We start from the raw sequence: 23,722 nt of genomic DNA, 5'->3' as shown, positions 1-23,722 counted from the left end.
CAAGGGTGAATTGTCTTGCCCAAGGACACAACGGACGTGACTAGGATGGCAAAAGCTGGAGATCGAACCAAGAACCCTCAAGTAGCTGGCACGGTCGCTCTACCAACCGAGCCACGCCTTCCCCTGTATACATAAACTTTAATTGTGGATAGATTGATTTTACATAATTTTTACTCATTTGACTTTCTTTTTAGATCTCCAATTGCAGAGTTCCTCTTGGCAGGAGGTCGCAGTATGACCTGGCTGGTGGGCAATAAGCTGGTGACCATCACCACCAGCGCAGGGGTCCGCACTCAAGCAATGCTGGGCCTGGACATGGCTGATCGACTGGGGGGAGGAGGGGAAATGACCAGGTGTGACATTTTATGCTCAATGTTCCTAACAAAACATCAACTAGTGTTGAGTTCTGATTATTTGAATGTGCTGCTATGTGGCCCAGCAGGTCTGATCCATCATTGCACACCCGGATAACTAAAGAGGCTCCCGCCAAACTGGAATCCCAGTCAAGTCAGCAACAAAGCAGAGCCACACGCATACGGGTCCGCTCCATGTCAGGTAGTATTCGACCCTCATTCACACAGGTTTTGCTTGGTGAGAATTGTGTTGTTTTGCATACAGTATATGCATACTGCATTGGCTCTTTTTCCAGGTGGTCACGCTCTTCGTGCTGGTCCGGCCCAAAGCCTTAGCCCTTTAGTGTCCCCCTCAGAGGGAGAGTTAGCTGCATCACTGTCTCCATCCACTGCTCCTACCCTGGATAGCCTCAGTCCTTCCTCCTCCACCTCTGCCACTCCGGCAGCCCCACAACCGCTCAAAGACAACCCCAGCCTGGCCGAGTTTGTCCCCATGCTCACGCAGGGTTGGGCTGAGATCTTCATTCGAAGACCATCTGGTATGAAAGTGCAAATTAAAATGTCTTTTTAAAAAAATGTCTAACCCCTTATAAGTGCATTAATTCAAAATTTTAACCAACTCTTTGACTTGAAATATTATAGTGAAGTGAACTGAATTATAGCCCTTTTTCTCTAGATACTCAAAGCGCTTTACATTGTGAAACCCATTATCTACATTTTTATGCTACATTTAAATCAGTGTGGGTGGCACTGGGAGAAAGGTGGTAAAGTGTCTTGCCCAAGAACAAAACGACTGGGATGGTTAAAGTTGGAATCGAACAATTACTTAAAGCTCGATCACTTATTACGAATCAAGCTTAAAATTCATGTTTTCATAGATTTCCTGACCACACTAATGCCTGAAAAAAAGCATTTGATTCATTCACTATCAATTTAAATGAAAACAACAGGTGGGTATTTTGTTGAAGGACTATGTGAATTTCTGGCCCGTGTTAAATTTAGATCTATAACTGTGCGGTCAAACTCAAGAGATGATTCTTTTATTTGTCAGTGTGAAGTTGATTGTTCATCTTGTAACCGTTGAGGCAAACAAGGTGCACTATTTGGCTGCAACTAGCACAGGTGGTATTCATGCTATTTTAGCAACGTTTACATTAAATATGTGAAGTTGAGCTACATCCATGTAGACTAAAGCACAATATTATGATCATGATACATTAGCATCATTAAAATGAATATAGAGATCAATTTTAAAAATATTTAAGCCATGAATCAATTGCAAATTAGGAAATTAAGGTGAATGGTTATCCCTAGTCACAGCCATTGCGTTTAGCGGATCTCTTCTTTTATCCTCGATACCAGGTAACACGAGCTGGTTGATGTGTCTGGAAAACCCGCCCAGTCCCTTCTCCTCCGAGCTCGGTAATATGCCCCTGCAGGAGCTCTCCACTGTCCTCATGGCAATGGAGGGAGTAAAGGAACCTCCCGCCCAGACGGCCAGCGCTCCAGCCAGCACGGCGGCTCCTGCACCAGCTGAGCCTTTTAGCCAAGCACACAGCAGTGCTGGAGGGAAGGCACATGTGATTCAGCGCTCCAACACAGGTGAGTGTGAGATATTTTAAGAAGAGAAACTCTGCCTTTTGTTATTGTCATTGATAGACGACTCCATTACATAAACATTTAGTAATTTAGTTTGCGATAGAAAAAAGTATCATCCATTCCTAACAACAGTGTGGTGAAAGTTGTCTAGCCACAGTGCAAAGACGCTTCTAAGATGCTAATCCTCACCACCATTGAGGAAAATAAACCAAGTATTATGTTGCGACTCTCTTTCCTACCAGCGCTGCAGCGAAGATCCAGCTGGCACATTTTCTGAAAATGGTTGCTCTTCACACATGCTTTTGGCCATGTGGCTGCCCCAAAAGTTAACTTTGCGTGTGTGTTGGACACACACACACACACACACACACACACACACACACACACACACACACACACACACACACACACTGTTGTGCACTCTCACTCCATCCATACCAGGTACATCCTATCACAATTAAAACTAGAGAGAAAAATATGTGGCGGTATTCACAGATAAGAAACAGGGTGGGGTCATTATGTTTATCTTCTTTTGAGCAAAACAAAGGTCAAAGTGAGTAATTTCTGAGGTGTTCCATTTTGCCCGAAGAAGTTGAACTGCTAAAGCTTCGATGTAAAGTAGAAGTGCTCGATACAGATATAGCCTATTGCAGTACCCCTATATAAACGATAATACAATGATTAGATCAATCTCGTTGTTGTTCTTATTATTGAAAATAATTTTTTTTGGGTTGTTTGCGTCAACGTTTGCAAATGAGTTATGGACACATGAAGGATTTGAGGTCAAAACCCAAATGATTTAAATGGGATTTCCTTAAAATGTTTAAATGTAGCAGTCAATACCCCCAATTTAATACATAATCTAGTTTACAACAATACTAGCACATTCTAAATTTAACAAGATAGGCTTTATAAATATGTGGTATACTTTACTTTATTTACTTGCTACAAATATATGTTACTTAATCAAAGTATTGGATCGGGACTCGAAATCGATTCGGATCTGAGGCCAAAAATTGGAACGGGATTGGAGGACAAAATGTTGATGGGGACATCCCTACTTGGTTACAATTAAAATAATCTACTTTCTTTGTCCATGTTTATTGCACAAGGGCAGAAAGAGTTATTAAAATGGCATTATTCAAATGATAAGTTACAAAACTTTAAAAAAAAAAAAAAAAAGTCCATTACAATGAAATTGTCGAAGAGACTAATAAAGATGCAAGTATTTTTCCAAGCACCTGCTTGTCAGTGATGCTGTTTTTTTAATGGAACCCTTTTTATTTGCCATCTTTTTTTTATTTGTCAGCATTTCCCCTCTTGTTGTGATGCCTTTTTTCCCTTCTCTTGTTCTGATGGCTTTGCTTGTCATGTTTGTCCCTCGTCACCATCGTGCCGGTTTGTGATTGGCTTACCTACACCTGCCTGCAGTGGGCGACGCTCTCTGGTTTCTGGGTCAGGGCAGTGCCTTCATAGGCCCTCCGGCCCCTGGCAGGTTGCACAGGAGCATTTCCTGGGCAGGTATTGTCCCCCATGTGTGAAAACCCAACCCAGCTCCTTCTAGATCATTCCTGGTCTAGTCATTTTCTTCTCACTTGTGCATTACGGTTGTCAGTAACAGCAAGTAAAGCTGTTTTTTTCCCCTACAAATCATTTTAAGGAGGAATTATGTTAAAATGTGCATATTTTCTTCCTTTAGACTTGCAGAAAACACAAGAGATCTCACCCATTACATAAATTACATATAACTAGCTCAACATTTACCAACATCTTAACCAAAATATTAAATCACAGCATTAGTGCCGCAATGGTTTTCAAAGGAAGCTGTTGAATCCCAAACTGACCTTTAGCAGCTGTTTTGTTCTTGTAAATAAAGCCAGTTTATTTCCCTAACGTATTGAACGCCCCACATTAGTTTGCAGGAGCTTGTTTGGCTCATCACAGACAACTCGGTCATGCAAAGGGTGGTTCCATATTTGTACAAGTGAGGCAACATGATTTCTGATCACCAGGGGAAGGGCTGCTCTCCAATCAGTCCAATGGTGGTTTATTTTTGTATTCCTCTAAGATTGATTGTCCTTTGCTAATCGTCTTTTAACTCTCGTAAGTCTAAATTGTTTTACCTTCTCTGAGGGTGCCAACAGAAAAGCCCAGACAAATTTGAACTTTATTGGCATAAAGAGCACTTTTTTATAGAGCTGCAGCTTATAGGGGCCATCTTGTTGGTGTCAAAGATAATCATCTTGATCTTTTCCTCTTGAAATGACTGCAGAAATGACTGCAGAGTTTGGTTTTGGAGTTTTGGGGGGTCTGGGCTGCTGTTGCACTGAGTTTGGCCTTAGATAACCAACAACCACCAAACCAATAGATGCATGCACAGTTATAGGGTCATAGGTTTGGGCAGTATCACTGAGACTGTGCACTTTATTAAAGCTTTCATTTGCATATTTAGATATCTAAGAACTATGAAACAATCATTCATTAAAAACAGCAGTAAAGAATGGCTGGAGTTCAATATTTGAAAAAACAATTGAATTGGAATTACAGGAAGTGTAATTCAACTCATTGCAATTATGATAATGTTTTTATTGCCAAATAATTAAAAACATACCTTACAAACACCACAATTAAGCACATGTCTGTTTTTAGAATTTTTTTAAAAATAAAAAATATCAACATGGCACATACTTTCTTTTCAGTATGCGGCCCTTGGTGGAAAAAGTTTGGACACCCCTAACTTAAGTATCAAAAGTATCAATATTTTAATTTGGGAATTTATATTAGAGCATAAAGTTTTGGTATCGGTGGTATTGATATTTCAGTATTGATCCGCAGTTCCGCACATCACTACATTCTTCCATCCATTCTCTACCGCTTAAAACCTTGTCTGAATATAGGAAACTGAAAACCATGTGGATGAGGTTTATGGTAATTTTAATGCCACCCGAAAGAGGTGTTTAGGGTACTTCCGACCGGCAGGAGGCCACGGGGAAGACCCAGGACACGTTGGGAAGACTATGTCTCCCGGCTGGCCTGGGAATGCCTCGGGATCCCCCGGGAGGAGCTGGACGAAGGGGCTGGGGAGAGGGAAGTCTGGGCTTCTCTGCTTAGGCTGCTTCCCCCGCGACCGGACCTCGGATAAGCGGAAGAAAATGGATGGTTGGGTAAAACAGTCATGTATTTGTAAAGCATTTATTATTGTAGGGGTTACGTTCCAGACCCCCAGTTGAAGATGAATTTTCGCAAAGTAAGGGTGCTTTTCATTTTATGTTTTACTGTATATGAATATCATATGCTTTTAAAGTCTTTACAAGCCCTCCACACAGCTTCAACACACACTTAAAACCTTTCATTCACATTAAAACTGATGTCATTTTAATATGAAACTTCAATGGGTTCTTATATCTCAGTATGCTCAAAGGTGCTTTAAAATCTGTGATACACTGAGACCGCATGAAGTGAACTGCAATGGGAACACTTTGCACCAAAATTATCAATTGGAATTTCAATTCTATTTCCTGTTTGAAAACTCAATTCAAATGAAACTGAATTGGAATTTAAATATGTACGGAAATCCAAATCATACATACTGCCCGTGCCTACTGCCTTTATAAAAAAAATATGTCAGTGATGGATAGATGATTCCCGCATTGATCTGTTTGTGATTGGGATCAATGTTTATAGCTTTAGACTAATGTTTACGTGCATGTGTTTGTGTTTAGATGACATATTTACTTCAGCTGACAGCTTGTTGTTATGACTAACATTTTCTTGGTAAATTTGTTCGATATACTCACAAATGTCTGACTTTGTGTTCTGCTGTAGACTCAGTCGTGGTAAAGGAGGAAGGGGCAGGGGTCACAAGTGCACAAACCCCGTCCGACTGGCTAGAGAGTGAGGAGTTTGAGCCCATGCCGACCGACCCCATCTTCATTTCGGCCTTAATTCCTAAAACGCTCAGCAGGGTGAGTGTGAACAGAGGTCAAAGTGCAAGGTGTACTTGAAGATATAAAGGATTCAAGTTTTCTTCTGCTTTGACCCCTTAGTCATCTTCCACCTCCAGTCAGGATGATGAAAAGTCCACCTTGGAGGAAGTGAGCGAGGGAGCCATTCCAATCGATCAGCCTAGTCAGGGGCTCTCCTCCCCTGGCAGCCAAGAGCTGCTCTTCCAGGGCACCAACCAGTCCCAGGGTCACGGACTCAACAAGTCTAGTTCCTCCCCAGAACTTCAGACCTTACCAGAAGCCTTTTCTAAAGCTGCTATGGAGTCAGAGAAGATGCTGGGAGACGCCGGGCAGTCCAGAGTGCTTTCAGAGGTCAAGGTCCAGCCACCTGCCGAGAGGGAGAACATAGGAGGCGACCTCCATGGACTCCCCGTGTCGAGTCACGTAGTAGAAGCGACTCCGCTGGTGCCGCCTCAAAGCGGTGGAGCAAGAATGAAGTTGGAGTTTCCACCAGCTGGAGCACAACCAGGGCCTATCTCACCCGGTGGGGGCCACAGACCCCGGGGCCACACCATCTCTGTATCAGCGCCGTCTTCTAGGAGAGAGAGGAGGACTGACAGAGATTCGTATCACAGTCGACCTGGACCCAGCAACGCTGAGAAGACATCTGGGCTCAGTCCAAGGTACAGAAGTGGGATTAATGCTCCTGTTTTGAACATAGGGCTGCAGCTATCGATTTATTTTAGTAAAATAGGGTGGAACCTGGGTTTGGGGTCTTGAACAGGGTTCGTAAATCGAAAAGTGAGTATAGTGAAGCAAATATTTCCATAAGAAACAATGTAATGTAAGTATGAATAATGGTTTCCAGCATCGACAAAAGTCCATATTTTAGTGAGGGTTTGTATACTTTGAACACAATACATTACTGTATATCAAGAAACAAACATAACAAGGGGGTGACCAACTATCTCTTTAATAACAAGCAAAAACAACAGCAACAACAAGCGACTGTCCTGTGTATGCGCTGGTCTGCCAGCACACGCACACACAGTAGTTCCTTTGATGCCCTCACAAATGATCAGAAATCACGAAATATCATAACTTTAAGAACCATACTGCTGCAATGATATACATTTAAAAAGGTGAAATCCACTTACAATAATATTGGCAAAGGAAGAACTGACGAGAAAGGGGAGAACAGAGGGGCAGGGGGGAGTGGCCATGTGGGTGTGCGCGCTTGGAAGAGGCGCCCCTGAGCGAGAGGTAACGCTTCTCCTCTGCTGTGAAATAAGTCTGCTTTGACATCTTTTTTCCAGAAAAGTCCGGTTTTATCACAATTGAAACTTACTGTGGTATGAAGCCTGCTTTGTCAATTATTCGTACTTGTGAGCGTCAATAATGTACTTCTCGCAAATAGTCTATTTTTTTTAACTCCACAGCGATTCCGTCCTCCTATCCACGCTGGCCTGTTGAAAATGCTGCGCCCTGCTTTGTGCCTCCAAGCGGGACACAAAATTAATGTATTAATGAAGCGTTTGTACACGGAGGCACATTTGGCTAGATTTAAAAGTTCGTAAATTGAAAAGTTCGCAATTAGAGAAGTTTGTAAATCAAGGTTCCACTGTAGATTAAATGAACAATTTTTTCTGCTTGCCATAACATTTATTCTTTCTTTTTTTTTTCCCAATAAATGCACGTCAACAATGTTGAAATTGCACGTTTATCATGTGTGCATTAATAGAAGTTTAAAGAAAAAACCTTTCTGCTGTTTTCCGCCACACAGATAACCCACACACAACCGCTCTTGTGTGCACGCTATTGCAGCAGATATGTGAAAGTATTTTGTGCATATATTAAAAGTTTCAGGCACTCCATGCGATCCGGATTTAACAGTTTAAAAAAAAAATAATAATTACACTCGAACAGTTAATCAAAGCAACAGAATATAAACCAAAGCTTTTTTCCTAATAGATTTATTCGATCAATTGTTGCAGCCCTAGTTGAATCTACAGAGCTGTTGATCACATACAAATGAAAAATGACACATGTAGAATGAAATAATCAAAAACTAACATTAAGCTTATACAATGATGCACTTCTTGTATTACTTTTACTACTTGTTTGGCTCTGCATGAGTCAAGTAAAATGTCCATTTTCACTTGTTGAGACCGACACAAAAATCCAAAGAAAAAGCCGACTATATCCATGCTCAAGATGACATTTTAGCATTAGATCCAGATGTAATTAGTACATTCCACTCTTAAAATTATATGCTATCTTTACTTATAATTATATTCTAATAAATTCATGAATGTGACTAAAACCTTGTCTCCTCCTCCATTCTAGCTTTGTATTCCTCCAGCTCTATCACTCTCCATTTTTTGGCAATGAAGCCAACAAGCCTCTGCTGCTGCCCAAAACACAGGTTAGTGTCCCAATGACCAGCCCACAAATATGATAAAATGTGTTTAAAACTACAAATGAACTTTCTTCTGTCGTTTCTGTCGTTTTTTTATTTTTTTCAAATGTCACTTTTCTCGTTGAGAAGAGCTATTTAAAATGCTTTCATGTCCGAGTCACCAATAGACTGTTCACTAGAATCAGGGTTTCCCCTTTTTTCTAATGTGAAACCAAATTGAAGTAATATAATGTATTATAGCCTCCAGAATAAGTTACACAAAGTCTGACTCTATTTTTACCTTTTATTGTCCAATCTTATGACAACCAGCCCAATTCCAACAGGTTTTACTCCCCGTGCACACTCTTTTTCTGTGCTTCCCTGGACACAATACACTTTCTTATTATCCGCCAATCCGCTTTTAGGCACGGATGGTGTGTTTGGGATCATGGGGAAAATGAAAATCAAATCAAAACCACACGAACATAAAACATTACCACATTACAGTACGAATAGATAAATACAGCCTATTATTTGCGCAGTATTGACTAGTGATGCCCCCAAAAAAGACTTTGATCACCAAAAACCGGATGTTGTGATGAAGTAAACAAGACGCACATGATTTTAAAGAGAGAAAGTCCAACTGGAGCAGCAGAGTGAAACAAGTGTGGTGTCATGATCGCTGCAGATTGCTTTTAGTCAGAGACATCAAGGGACAAAAGTAAAGTCTCTAAACACGAGTACATTCTATAATAAAGCAAAAAACCGAAGCTTGATTAGTTGCTAGTCGTTTTAATAAAAAAGTCATTAAAAGTCCCTAGACACTTGAATAATTCTTAACAAAGTGCAGTGTACAATAAGCAGCAACAACTGAAAATAGAGAAAAACGATCAAATATAAAAAAATATTATTTAATTTCAAATTGTTTTTGACTTTTCAGAAAACTAGTGAGAAAAGACAAAACAAGACAGTTCAAACTGACAGTACGCACAATTGCATGGATGCCATACATGGATCATATCTCCAGTATGCGCCGTATATAATTCACATACACATATGCTCCATTATCAGTTTTTTTTTTTTTTTTTTTTAATTTGTTACATTTTAAATTTTCAACCCATGTACAAAATACATACACAAATAAATGAATACAAAATGAAAAACAAGAAGGGAAATAAGGGAAGCGAAAGAGAGGCTGGGGTGGGTAGAGATGTTGGCACCTACTGATCTAAGGTGGTTGTATCAAATTCACTTGTAAAATATTCTAAATAGTCCCACCATTTTTTTTTTTACTTTTCAACACAGCCCTGAACTGTGCATCTGATTTTTTTCTAGTTTAAGAAAAGCCATCACCTCACAAACCTAGAGTGAATGGCCAAAAAGTCGACGAGGTACTAAGGTTGAGAACGCTATAAAGTCTGAGTAGTGTTTTGATAGCCTGCTGTTGCTAGGGGTAACCCCAAATATTACGATAACTGGATAACTGATTCTTTTTATACAAATGTAAGAAAATTTATTGAAAATGTCTGACCAGAATGTGTGTAATTTTGATGGCATCTGATGCAGTTTGGATCTAAGCCGGGGTATATCTGGGCTAGTCTGACTGCACAAAATGCAGGCGGTTGAGTATCTTAAATTGAACCAATCTGTGCCCAAAACAAATTGGTGACCACGCACCACACCCCCAGTGCCACTGGTATTTTGGCAATTTAGAGAAAACCCTGAGATAAGTCACTTTTTTTGGAAAAAATTTTCTACATGGTTCTGATTACTTGCTAAATATAGCGACAAAGTCACTAAGTTGGCAACACGATCTCTATTGCTACATCTTCGTATTCTCTGGTAGACCAGTGGCATCATTTATCAAAGTGCATAGTACATTATGTAAGCACAAAACTCAGGAAGTACATATGCAAAAAAAAAAAAAAAAGTCTGATTCATACAACCAAGGTACGCACTTCTGTACGTACTTTTCATGAATCACACCTGCAGTAAATTGTGCACAGAAAAGTTTCTCATATAATGTGTCTATGGGTTTATTATGATAAAATAAAATTGAAATAATAATAAATAGAATGCGAGATAGAATGTATGTGAAACACCGCTGTTGCCTAATGAGGAGTGTGGTCTGTGTGTGCGTGTGTTCTGGCAATGCTAATTTAATGGGGACATTGCTCTATTTACACAGTCACCTTTAGGGGACATGGGGACAAAAAAACAGGTCCCCTAAAGGGAAACATTTTTAAATGATAGTCAGATCCATTCTGAAGATGCCTAAGTGATTCCTTAGGATGACATTTTCATACAGCATCATTATAAAACATTATTACTTTAAAGTATGATTCACATCCAGAATTTTCCATCCTTCTATATATGGTAGTTGGAGTTGCAGACAACTTCATTACTGCTAAATAGCAGTTTTCAGTAATGTCACAGAAGATGCAGGATTTGCTTTAACATTTAAGTGGTGAAAACTTTTTTTTTTTTTAAATGGTCCTCAGTAGTCACGTATAAATTTGTGTGAATTATGCAAAATTATTAAAATGTGGTCCCCATGAACCATATTAACTCTTTTTCCCCAGGGTCCCCAGTAAGAATGATCAGCACATTACTTCATCAATCCAGAGATTTAAAGACGTGTATGAGCTAACTGGGCAGTGGCCATTTTACCAAAAAACGTTTATGCCTCCACAACCTGTAGAAAGGGTGGTCCCCACAAGTGATGATCAAAAACTTGGTCCCCATTCCAAATGATAACCAGTGTGTGTGTGTGTGTGTGTGTGTAGGTGATTGATCGTGCTGTGAAGGTTTTGGACCAGATGCCTCCTTATGACACTCATAAAATTGGAGTAATCTTTGTCGGAGCAGGTCAGGTGAGGACACATTTGTTTGTGCTTGTTGGTTTTATGTGTCCTGCGTCCAGTCAGCTGGGATAGGCTCCAGCTCACTCTTGACCACGCACAGGAGAAGTGGTCGAAAATGAATGAAGTCCGAAAATTCTCGTATTTTCCCAAGGTCAACAATGAGGTGTCCATCTTGTCCAACGAGTACGGTTCAAACCGTTACGCTTCCTTCCTCACCGGCCTCGGTAAATTAATCCACTTGAAGGACTGCGACCCCGACCAGATCTTCCTGGGGGGGCTGGATCAATACGGCGACGACGGCGAGTTCACCTACTGCTGGCATGACGACATCATGCAAGGTGTGGCAGGAAGACTTTTTTTAGTGAATGTCTGTCTCCTTATCAATACGTGGCAAATGCAATACGTGCAGAGCTGGCCAACACACGTCTAAAGCTCTAAACGTATCTTGCGGCGTGCCCCAGGGATCAATGCTGGGACCAAAATTGTTCAATCTCTACAGAAATGACATTTGTAAAGTTACACAGGACTGTAAGATATTACTATTCGCTGTTGACACAACTGTGTTTTCAAATAATAACAGAAGAAATTAACAAATTAAACAGTTTGATAAAAACAGACTATCCCTGAATCTCAGCAAAACAAAGTATGCTATTCAAGATTCTTTATTGTCAATGTGTACAATAAATCAATTTTTGTGGTGTAATAGTAGATGATAAAATGAACTGAATGTCTCTTCTAAAACATTCAATAAAGAATAAAGCGAAATATATACTACCGTATATATATATATATATATATATATATATATATATATATATATATATATATATTTGTAAAAATCACTTCATATTCTCTACTGCTCGCTCGTGTTACCATATCTGAGTTATTGTGTAAAAATATGGGGAAATAACTACAAAAGTACATTTCATTCACTAACTGTGTTACAAAAGAGGTCAGTTGGATATATTGAATCTAAATATTGAAATTCTATGATTTGGTGCATTTGCAAACAGCTAATATTATGCACAAAGCAAACTAGAACCTGTTACCCAATTCTTAACAAAAGAGATGTATAACCTAAGGGAGAAATCTAATGTAAAACATTTGTATCCACGTACAACACCTGAAACCTTTACTATATCAGTATGGGGAATTAAATTATGGAATGGATTAAACAAAAAGTGCAGACAATGCACTAATATAATCCACTTCAAGAAACTGTTCAAACTCCAAGTGTTTACAGAATACAAATAAGAAAAATCATAATCTTATTCATTACATTAAATGACTATTTAATTTGTTTGTGTTACAGGAAGTGAAAAAATGTGTATAGAAATTGCTATGAAACGTAAAAGGGGTAGGAGTGAATAAGATCCGCTTCTTCCTTCTCCTTTTCGGACATACTGTAATGAGAAACTGAAAATATGTGACGTACCATATTGTAACTGTATGAATGTTCAGAAAAACTAACAGCATAACCTTGTTGGAGCTCACTAAGGTCGAGTGTGTTTTCAGCCATCTTCCACATCGCCACACTGATGCCTAACAGAGAGAGCGACAAAGGCTGCTGCGATAAGAAGCGTCACATCGGCAATGATTTTGTCATGGTGGTGTACAATGATTCTGGAGAGGACTACAAACTGGGCACCATTAAGGTATACACACACACAATAAAACACATTCATAAGTCACATGAACACGAATGGATCAATAAACCCTTTTTGTGTTTAGGGCCAGTATAAATTTGTGGAGGTAATTATCAAACCTCTGGATTACGAGTGTAATCTGGTCACCCTGCAGTGTCGTAAAGGTGAGCTCAGCACTTTTTCAGCCTGCGTTTGGATGGTGTTTCACTTCCTGTCCTTCCCTTGCAGACTTGGAAGGTTTGGTTGATACGACCGTGGCAAAAATTGTTTCCGACCGCAACCTCCCACTTTTGGTCCGACAGATGGCTCTTCATGCCAACGTAAGTCTTGATCGCACTGGTGAGATAAACACTGAGCACCACTGGCAGCCTTTTTGTGGCTCATATTCTTTAATATTACCTGTGTAACGCACATAGGCTGACTGCAGCCTACATCGCACTTTGACGTTTGCAACTTGTGACTATCTGGATGTTATTTCATGTTTAGAGGGCCTTCTGAATGTTAGTAACCGCATTTAGAAAGTCCTAAGCAGGTTTTTTATGCTCTAACTATGAAAATATTCTATTTGTAATTTCGCGGAAATGAATTTACCACAGTCAGAAGCAATAAACATTGATCGTTTACTGTATTACTCTTGGCGGAGTTGGCTAAGGGAGCCTGAGTTTGTGTATAAAAGACTCAAAAATGCAGTTCAAGTATGTTTATGATTAGATATTAAGACTTAATGTATTTATTTTTAATACTTTCCAAGCTAAGTAACGATTTGTGTTGTAAGTAATCATGCCAGTAGGGATGGGTACTGAATTCAGTACTTGTCATGGCACCGGCCAAATCCTGATGGTTCTACCAAAAGTGCCATGTAATGGTACCTGGGTTGCGTGTGACGTAACGCCCAGTTGTCGACTCTTTGCACTTTGGCATTTGGCGTTCACTCCAGCAGCACTGAGAGCGGACTCAGCCAAACTAACTCGAGGTAATGTTGCAATTTTCAATGCCAAGAAAGAAATTGACTACCGGTAAATGCTCCAACGTGACTTAAGCAAGGCTCCACTTTTCCAAAAATGCACTTGCTTCATGCTAATACACATTGGGTTTGCTATAGACATGCTATAGTTTAGCATTAGCCATTTGACATTGCGATTTCAACACCTCCAAATGTGTTAAAACGACAACTAAGATGCACTTTATGATCAAACAGCTGTTGTGTAATACTTAAAATTCTAACACTTTTTAGGGCGCAACAAAAGAGTTGATTCAGCAAATATTGAACTGACTCACCAACACACCGTAAACCATTGACTACTCATATCAAACGTCTTGGACTTTCAACCTTAATTGCAACCTAATGTCATACTTGCAAATGAGACTCAGAAATGTGATAATAAAACAACTGGGCAGCAGTTATCAAAATCAGCTCATTTTTAAATGATGCAATAAAAGATTAAAATTTTATTATCAAAAACAATTAATTTATGAACACACAAAGAAGTACCCAAAATGGTTTGAGCACCGGTACCAATTCCGGGTACTGGGGATTGGTTTCGTATCGGTTCAAATGTGAACAGTACCCATCCCTATACGCATGAACTGTAAACAAAAAGATTACATTGACAACTACAATTCAGTTTAATATAGTTATTTCAGTTCAGTTTAGCTTCAGTAATATGTTCAATAGTCAAGTGTTTATAGTCCGGTTAATATCCAAAGTTTATCTAAAAAGGTAAAACAAAAGGTTGATAGATTCTAGGGCAGGCCTGGGCAATTATTTTCACTCCGGGGCCAAATTTAGAGGAAAAAAAAATTGTCTGGGGGCCGGTATATCTATTTTTAGGAAAACTAATACAAAACCTCACAATAATGTCTGATTGAATGCTAAATAATGAATGAGACACCCAGAATGTACATGAAATAAAGAAAATGGGATTTACAATATTAATTATGAACAATAAAACACTGAATATTGACAACATATGAACGTCACACACCCTCTCCATCGACATATTTTACAATCAAGCAAAACGCAACAAAAACAGTGAAATATGAATGCGAAGGGTAAAAATAAACCCACCTACAATCTGATATATCTGATAGATCACTAAACTTTAGAACTTTGTTGTAAAAATCTCCTTCCGCGTCTGTCCCTGACACCCGCATTTCAGGCTGGCCACTCTGGAAACACTCTGTGGAAACACTCCCCGCCCACACTGCTTGGTGCCTCATCTGAGCTGCTGTGACTTAGATTGCCATAGTAACTAATTAGATTACCATAATAACTACCGTAATTAGATTAACATAGTAACTAGTATATCATGCAAAAGCGCAGATTCCAACCATTGAAATACTTTGTATAGATCAAGACTTTGAAAACATCACTGCACATCATAATGGCAGCGACAGTTTCCATCTTAAAGATCTAAAAATGATTTGGGAATGTCAGGCGGGCCAGATTGAAAAGATTACGGGCCTTAATTTGCCCAGATTTGCTCTAGGGGGTAAGAAAAGTGTTCATTATCTCCTATTGCAGCCAAGCCAATTCTAACCTGCTATTTTCTGCATTAATTGAACAAGTCAACAAAACACAATAAATTAATCAAAAGTATGAAAAAAAACACAACTGTTTTTTTAGACATGATATTTTTGGGGAAAATGTTCAACTACAATATAAACATAATTAGTATGATTGTTTTAGAAATGCGGCCGTACAATTGTCACAATGACAGTGTTCTAAGCATATGCAAATTCAGCAATTATTGAATGGACATGGATGCTATTAAACAGAACTAAAACTATTAAAGAAACGTAATGAAAGAAATGTTGACTCACCACTCAATAAACATTTAGCAGGAACAATTTATATTTGTATTCAGTCCATGAAAGTAGAAGAGGCAAACACCTGCAGGGCATGTTGATGATTAGTCACTTAATAATCATTTCCCCCCCACACTACAACATAATGTTGATTGATTGAGACTTTTATTAGTAGATTGCACAGTACAGTACATATTCCGTACAATTGACAACTAAATGGTAACACCCGAATAAGTTTTTCAACTTGTTTAAGTTGGGGTCCACATTAATCTATTCATGGTAATGGTTCATGCTATCTACCACCTACCACCTTCTTTCCAGATGGCGTCCTTAGTGCACCAGTACAGAGCCAACCCCTCCGACGCTTACGCCTCCAAGTGGCTGGCACGGTTACGGCACATCAAGAGGATCCGGACCCGGGTAGGAACTTTTTAAACTTGAACTTTCTATAGTCCCTTTGCTCAGCTCCCACTGTCGCTGCTCGCAGGCTCACGAAGACATTCAATCTCGCTCCACTCCCGGCATCTCGCTCACGCAGGGACACGCTCAGCAGAACAAATCTTTTCAGCAGAGCAGCAGCACAGCTTTGAACGCGGAGAGCTCGGGCCAACGCAAAAGGTTGGTCTCAACCGTGGACGACTTCACTGATTTTGTGTGATTCAACTCTGTGTGCGGGACACTCTTCATTTGGACTGAAACTGATAGTGCACCTTGTGAGCCTCGCAATTATAATAAAGGCTTTTTGTCCTCAGCGTTTCAGCAGTGAACAAGTCAATTCTGATTACCGCGTTTTCTGACGCTACGTAGAACCCTGCGGCTAATTTATGGACTTTTTTTTGCTAATGGTCAGGGGCGTCACTAGCTTTTAAGGACAGGAGAGGCTTAGCCCCCAGGAGATGCACAGGATGCGAGCAAACGTAGCGCACGAGCACAAAACTTCACAAACGGCTAACAAAGACTTAGAAATTATTCATTGTTATTATTATTATTTCAGTCGGTTTATTTTCAATCTGTGTTCAGTACAACAACACACATGGGTTTGCACAGTGACATTTTGTTTACAGCATCAACAAGAAACAATGACTTGCATGATCCTTCAAGATACACTGAAACACAATGAAAGTCATGGCATTAGCATCTATGTTATTCATTCACAACATAGAGGATAATGCCACGACTTTCGCTCACAATACAATAATTGTTTGTTCCCAAATATTTTGAAGTTGCACAGATTACATTTTGGGCACATATGTGACTAAACTGGTTGTAAATTCAAGCCCTGAAATATTACTTAATTACTTGAATTAAAGTAATATCTGGATCGGGATGATTTGGCTTATATATAATATATATATATATATATATATATATATATATATATATATATATATATTTATTATGGTAAGCCGTTAAGGAAATTAAATATATATGGAAGTTTGAATAGAAATGAGAAAGGTTTATATATACTGTAAATAAGAAAGACTTAGAGTCCGTCCGCTGATCTGAAAAAGAGCCAAAGCTGTCAAAGAGCTGAGGGACCATCTTCAAAGTGCAATGCTGAAACAAATAATGCAAACAATAAAATGTAACTTCCAGGGCTTGAGATTAATGTAGTCCCATCGTACCGTCGTCGGTAAAAAAAAATGCACAGGACGAAATGAAATGCTCCCCGGGACGATGGCTTTTAACCATTTTTATTCTTTTTCTTTTTATGTATTTATTCATTTTACATTTTATATTAAATGTCTTGGTTTTTCCTCCCTCTGAAAATCCTATGAGATGTTTAACAAGCCATCCTATAATAATACAACAGCTATTAATGTAACAATACAATACAAAAAATATATTTAATGATGCTTTTTCCATTATTTTAACAATAGGCTAATGTAATATTACTTTATATAGATTCTACAAGAAACACAAAACTTAATAAAAACTACATTATTTACAATTGCACACACAAGGTTTCGTGCAGCTTCACTCATTGTAAAGGAAGACGGAAGTCCACGCAGGAGAAAAATGACTACAATGATGGTGTATTTAGAGCGGGAACATTTATGTCATCTTACTTACTAAATCAGTCACAGTAACAATCTACTATAAATGTTATGTTATGTTATCACTGCAAACCTGAACACTAAAGTGAAGCACCACCCACGTCGAGAATGATGCACTCAGCAGATGTTTGCTGCAGGGATGTCACCTCTTCTCACGGTGAAAAATAGTTGGTTCTATGTTTTTGTATCACCTCAATCGTAGGTTACTAGTTTACTAGTTCACCATTACATCAGTGAAGAAAACCCAGGATAGAACAGTGGTTAAGACAGCTACCTCTGAGTCTGTAGTACTGAGTTCAAATCCTTGACTTTTAAAGTTGAGGAATTTGTTTTACCTCTATCATATATCACTGATTGCATTTGTAAATAAACAAAAATCATGAATCAACAAGATTCTGGATAGTTTAATAGTCAACACTGTGGGCTTCCCAGAATCCCAACTCAGCAGGACCTATGATAACTTTGTGGTTAAGACTGCTGCATCTCAGTTAGTAGTGGTGGCTTCAAATCTCTTACTTTGAAAGTTTAGTTGTTTTGTTTTACCTCTAGAATAGTTCACTGATTGCATTTGTATATGAACAAAAATGAAGCTATACCAAGACTCTGCATAGCATGGTGATTAAGACTGCTACCTCTCAGTCAGTCGTATGAGGTTCAAATCCATGACTAGGAAAATGTATGTTTTTGTTTCATTTCTATCATAGTCCACTGATTGCATTTGTATATGAGCGAAAATCAGGTTATGATGGGACCCAGAATAGCTCAATGGTCAACACTGTGGGCTCCCAATACAGGGGTACTTGGTTCAAACCCCAGACAAGTAATCATTAATTTGGCTGAATGTCGTCAAAAGGACATAAATTGAGTAATGTTATGTGCTCGTTGCTTGAATAAAATAAAGTTAAAAAATGAAGTCAATGCTAAAGATAATAATAATTGTCAAATAGTCAATGAATACACCTCAGGGGTTACCTGTGTGTGTGTGTGTGTGTGTGAGAGAGAGAGAGTGTGTGTGTGTATGAGTATGTGCGAGTGAGCGTGTGAGTGTAATTCCTGAGGTGGGGGGACTAGGAGTAAAACTTAATAATAGAGAGCGTTGACCAATGAGCTCTCCTGGGTACGATTAAAAAAAAAAGTTAATTGGAACAGTTAAAAAAATAATTAAATAAGTTAATTATTATGTTTTCATTACCCATGGAGGTGAAATATATCATCCAACACTTCCAATCAAAGCTTCAGAAGATACAAGTCAATTTACTGGATTTGAACCCAGCACCCTTTATTCCAAGTCAACAGCCTTACCCACTGTGCTATCCCGGGTCTTGAGAACTCTTGTATCCGGCTTGTATAGAAAGCTAATCAGAGACTTTTTGCTGGGTAAACTTCACTATAAACCAGTGGAATAAAATACTGTCAACCCAACTGGTATTGAACCCAGGACTGTTTAATCCTATTCAAGAGTCTTAACCACTGGGCCATCCTGGCACTGGTAAGCTGTTCTTTCCGGCTCATATACAAAGCTAATCAGAGACCTAAGGTGGAACATAATACTAGCAACTTACCTGGGATTGAACCCAGCACCTTTCATTCCAAGTCAACATTCTTACCCACTGTGCTATTCTGGGCCTTGTAAAAAACCTCTATCCGGCTTGTATAGAAAGCTAATCAGGGACTCTTTGCTGGGTAAAATACACAAGAGGTGGACCAAAATACTGTCAACCAGACAGGTATTGAACTCAGGACTGTTTATTGCATGTCTAGAATCTTAACCACTGGGCCATCCTGGGTCTTGTGAGGATGTTTTTCTGGCTCATATAGAAAGGTAATCAGGGACTCGTTGCTGGGTAAACTACGCTGTAAACCAGTGGAATAAAATACTGTCAACCCGACTGATATTGAACCCAGGACTGTTTAATCCTAATCAAGAGTCTTAACCACTGGGCCATCCTGGCACTGGTAAGCTCCTTTTTCCAGCTCATATAAAAAGCTAATCAAAGACTTAAGGTGGAACACAATACTAGCAACTTACCTGGGATTGAACCCAGCACCCTTCATTCCAATTCAACAGTCTTACCCACTGTGCTTTCCTGGATCTTTTGAAATCCTGTATACGGTTTGTATAGAAATCTAATCAGGGACTCTTTGCTGGGTAAAATACACAAGAGGTGGACCAAAATACTGTCAACCAGACAGGTATCGAACTCAGGACTGTTTATTGCATGTCTAGAATCTTAACCACTGGGCCATCCTGGGTCTTGTAAGATGTTTTTCTGGCTCATATAGAAAGGTAATCAGGGACTCGTTGCTGGGTAAACTACACTATAAAATAGTGGAATAAAATGCTATCAAACCGTCTGGTATTGAACCCAGGAATGTTTAATCCTAATCAAGAGTCTTTACCGCTGGGCCATCCTGGCACTGGTAAGCCTTTCATTCCGGCTCATATGAAAAGCTAATCAGAGACCTAAGGTGGAACAAAATACTAGCAACTTACCTGGGATTGAACACAGCACCATTCATTCCAAGTCAACAGTCTTACCCACTGTGCTATTCTGGGCCTTGTAAAAATGCTCTATCCGGCTTGTATAGAAAGCTAATCAGGGACTCTTTGCTGGGTAAAATACACAAGAGGTGGACCAAAATACTGTCAACCAGACAGGTATTGAACTCAGTACTGTTTATTGCATGTCAAGAATCTTAACCACTGGGCCATCCTGGGTCTTGTGAGGATGTTTTTCTGGCTCATTAAGAAAGGTAATCAGAGACTCGTTGCTGGGTAAACTATGCTGTAAACCAGTGGAATGAAATACTGTCAACCCGACTGATATTGAACCCAGGACTGTTTAATCCTAATCAAGAGTCTTAACCACTGGGCCTTCATGGCACTGGTAAGCTGCTTTTTCCGGCTCATATAAAAAGCTAATCAAAGACTTAAGGTGGAACACAATACTAGCAACTTACCTGGGATTGAACCCAGCACCCTTCATTCCAATTCAACAGTCTTACCCACTGTGCTATCCTGGATCTTTTGAAATCCTGTATCCGGTTTGTATAGAAATCTAATCAGGGACTCTTTGCTGGGTAAAATACACAAGAGGTCGACCAAAATACTGTCAAACAGCCAGGTATCCAACTCAGGACTGTTTATTACATGTCTAGAATCTTAACTACTGGGCCATCCTGGGTCTTGTAAGATGTTTTTCTGGCTCATATAGAAAGGTAATCAGGGACTCGTTGCTGGGTAAACTACACTATAAAATAGTGGAATAAAATGCTGTCAAACCGTCTGGTATTGAACCCAGGACTGTTTAATCCTAATTAAGAGTCTTTACCACTGGGCCATCCTGGCACTGGTAAGCTCCTTTTTCCGGCTCATATAAAAAGCTAATCAAAGACTTAAGGTGGAACAAAATACTAGCAACTTACCTGGGATTGAACGCAGCACCCTTCATTCCAATTCAACAGTCTTACCCACTCTGCTATCCTGGATCTTTTGAAATCCTGTATCCGGTTTGTATAGAAATCTAATCAGGGACTCTTTGCTGGGTAAAATACACAAGAGGTGGACCGAAATACTGTCAACCAGACAGGTATCGAACTCAGGACTGTTTATTGCATGTCTAGAATCTTAACCACTGGGCCAACCTGGGTCTTGTAAGATGCTTTTCTGGCTCATATAGAAAGGTAATCAGGGACTTGTTGCTGGGTAAACTACACTATAAAATAGTGGAATAAAATGCTGTCATACCGTCTGGTATTGAACCCAGAACTGTTTAATCCTAATCAAGAGTCTTTACCACTGGGCCATCCTGGCACTGGTAAGCATTTCTTTAAGGCTCATTTAAAAAGCTAATCAGAGACCTAAGGTGGAACAAAATACTAGCAACTTACCTGGGATTGAATCCAGCACCTTTCATTCATTCCAAGGCAACAGTCTTACCCACTGTGCTATTCTGGGACTTGTAAAAACCTCTATCCGGCTTGTATAGAAAGCTAATCAGGGACTCTGCTGGGTAAATTACACTATAAATCAGTGGAATAAAATACTGTCAACCTAACTGGTATTGAAACTGGGCTGGTTAATGATAATCAAGAGTCTTGACCACTGGGCCATCCTGGCACTGGTAAGCCATGTTTTCCGGCTCATATAAAAAGCTAATCAGAGACTTAAGGTGGAACAAAATACTACAAATTTAGCTGGGATTGAACCCAGCAGCCTTCATTCCAAGTCAACAGTCTTACCCACTGTGCTATCCTGGATCTTTTGAAATACTGTATGCGGCTTGTGTAGAAATCTAATCTAGGACTCTTTGCTGGGTAAAATACACAAGAGGTGGACCAATATACTGTCAACCAGACAGGTATCAAACTCACGACTGTTTATTGCATGTCAAGAATCTTAACCACTGGGCCGTCCTGGGTCTTGTGAAGATGTTTTTCTGCCTCATATAGAAAGGTAATCAGGGACTTGTTGCTGGGCAAATTACACTATAAAATAGTGGAATAAAATAATGTCAAAACGTCTGGTATAGAACCCAGGACTGTTTAATCCTAATCAACAGTCTTAACCACTGGGCCATCCTGGCACCACTTACATCGAGAATGACGCGCTCAGCAGATGTTTGCTGCAGGGATGTCACCTCTTCTCACGGTGAAAAATAGCTGGTTCTATGTTTTTGTATCACCTCAATCGTAGGTTACTAGTTTACTAGTTCACCATTACATCAGTGAAGAAAACCCAGGATAGAACAGTGGTTAAGACTGCTGCCTCTGAGTCCGTAGTACTGAGTTCAAATCCTTGACTTTTAAAGTTGAGGAATTTGTTTTACCTCTATCATATATCACTGATTGCATTTGTAAATAAACAAAAATCATGAATCAACAAGATTCTGGATAGTTTAATAGTCAACACTGTGGGCTCCCCAGAATCCCAACTCAGCAAGACCCATGATAGCATAGTGGTTAAGACTGCTGCATCTCAGTTAGTAGTGGTGGGTTCAAATCTCTTACTTTGAAAGTTGAGTTGTTTTGTTTTACCTCTAGAATAGTTCACTGATTGCATTTGTATATGAACAAAAATGAAGTTATACCAAGACCATGCATAGCATGGTGGCTAAGACTGCTACCTCTCAGTCAGTCGTATGAGGTTCAAATCCATGACTAGGAAAATGTATGTTTTTGTTTCATTTCTATCATAGTCCACTGATTGCATTTGTATATGAGCGAAAATCAGGTTATGATGGGACCCAGAATAGCTCAATGGTCAACACTGTGGGCTCCCAATACAGGGGAACTTGGTTCAAACCCCAGACAAGTAATCATTAATTTGGCTGAATGTCGTCAAAACGACATAAATTGAGTAATGTTATGTGCTCGTTGCTTGAATAAAATAAAGTTAAAAAATGAAATCAATGTTAAAGATAATAATAATTGTCAAATAGTCAATGAATACACCTCAGGGGTTACCTGTGTGTGTGAGAGAGAGAGAGAGTGTGTGTGTGTGTGTATGAGTATGTGTGAGTGTAATTCCTGAGGTGGGGGGACTAGGAGTAAAACTTAATAATAGAGAGCGTTGACCAATGAGCTCTCCTGGGTACAATAAAAAAAAAAGTTAATTGGAACAGTTAAAAAAATAATTAAATAAGTTAATTATTATGTTTTCATTACACATGGAGGTGAAATATATTATCCAACACTTCCAATCAAAGCTTCAGAAGATACAAGTCAATTTACTGGATTTGAACCCAGCACGCTTTATTCCAAGTCAACAGCCTTACCCACTGTGCTATCCCGGGTCTTGAGAACTCTTGTATCCGGCTTGTATAGAAAGCTAATCAGAGACTTGTTGCTGGGTAAACTTCACTATAAACCAGTGGAATAAAATACTGCCAACCCGACTGGTATTGAACCCAGGACTGTTTAATCCCATTCAAGAGTCTTAACCACTGGGCCATCCTGGCACTGGTAAGCCATTCTTTCCGGCTCATATAAAAAGCTAATCAGAGACCTAAGGTGGAACAAAATACTAGCAACTTACCTGGGATTGAACCCAG

The 23,722-nt window shown here is 39.4% G+C and overlaps 1 protein-coding gene across 3 annotated transcripts in view; it reads left to right on the top strand.

Moving 5' to 3' along the window:
- tsc2 (TSC complex subunit 2) overlaps positions 1–16,369 on the top strand; it is a 39,829-nt gene extending 23,460 nt beyond the window's left edge. For 2 of the 3 annotated variants that reach the window (XM_061988154.2, XM_061988153.2), the window contains 14 exons: positions 195–353; positions 443–555; positions 650–892; positions 1,716–1,955; positions 5,778–5,917; positions 5,999–6,579; positions 8,243–8,321; positions 11,081–11,167; positions 11,310–11,496; positions 12,674–12,813; positions 12,890–12,968; positions 13,033–13,124; positions 15,934–16,032; positions 16,100–16,369. In XM_061988154.2, the coding sequence (XP_061844138.1) occupies positions 195–353; positions 443–555; positions 650–892; positions 1,716–1,955; positions 5,778–5,917; positions 5,999–6,579; positions 8,243–8,321; positions 11,081–11,167; positions 11,310–11,496; positions 12,674–12,813; positions 12,890–12,968; positions 13,033–13,124; positions 15,934–16,032; positions 16,100–16,270 (2,410 nt within the window). In that variant the 3' untranslated portion in view covers positions 16,271–16,369. Of the gene's footprint in view, positions 1–194; positions 354–439; positions 556–649; positions 893–1,715; positions 1,956–5,777; positions 5,918–5,998; positions 6,580–8,242; positions 8,322–11,080; positions 11,168–11,309; positions 11,497–12,673; positions 12,814–12,889; positions 12,969–13,032; positions 13,125–15,933; positions 16,033–16,099 lie in introns of all 3 variants that reach the window. The other variant, XM_061988152.2, reaches the window with a different exon arrangement.
- Positions 16,370–23,722: the final 7,353 nt, after the last annotated feature.

The sequence above is a fragment of the Nerophis lumbriciformis genome, linkage group LG27 (genome assembly GCF_033978685.3).
Source record: "Nerophis lumbriciformis linkage group LG27, RoL_Nlum_v2.1, whole genome shotgun sequence".
NCBI classification, from domain to species: domain Eukaryota; kingdom Metazoa; phylum Chordata; class Actinopteri; order Syngnathiformes; family Syngnathidae; genus Nerophis; species Nerophis lumbriciformis.
Note: the sequence above shows the minus strand (reverse complement) of the source record. Positions and strands in the feature narration are given on the sequence as shown.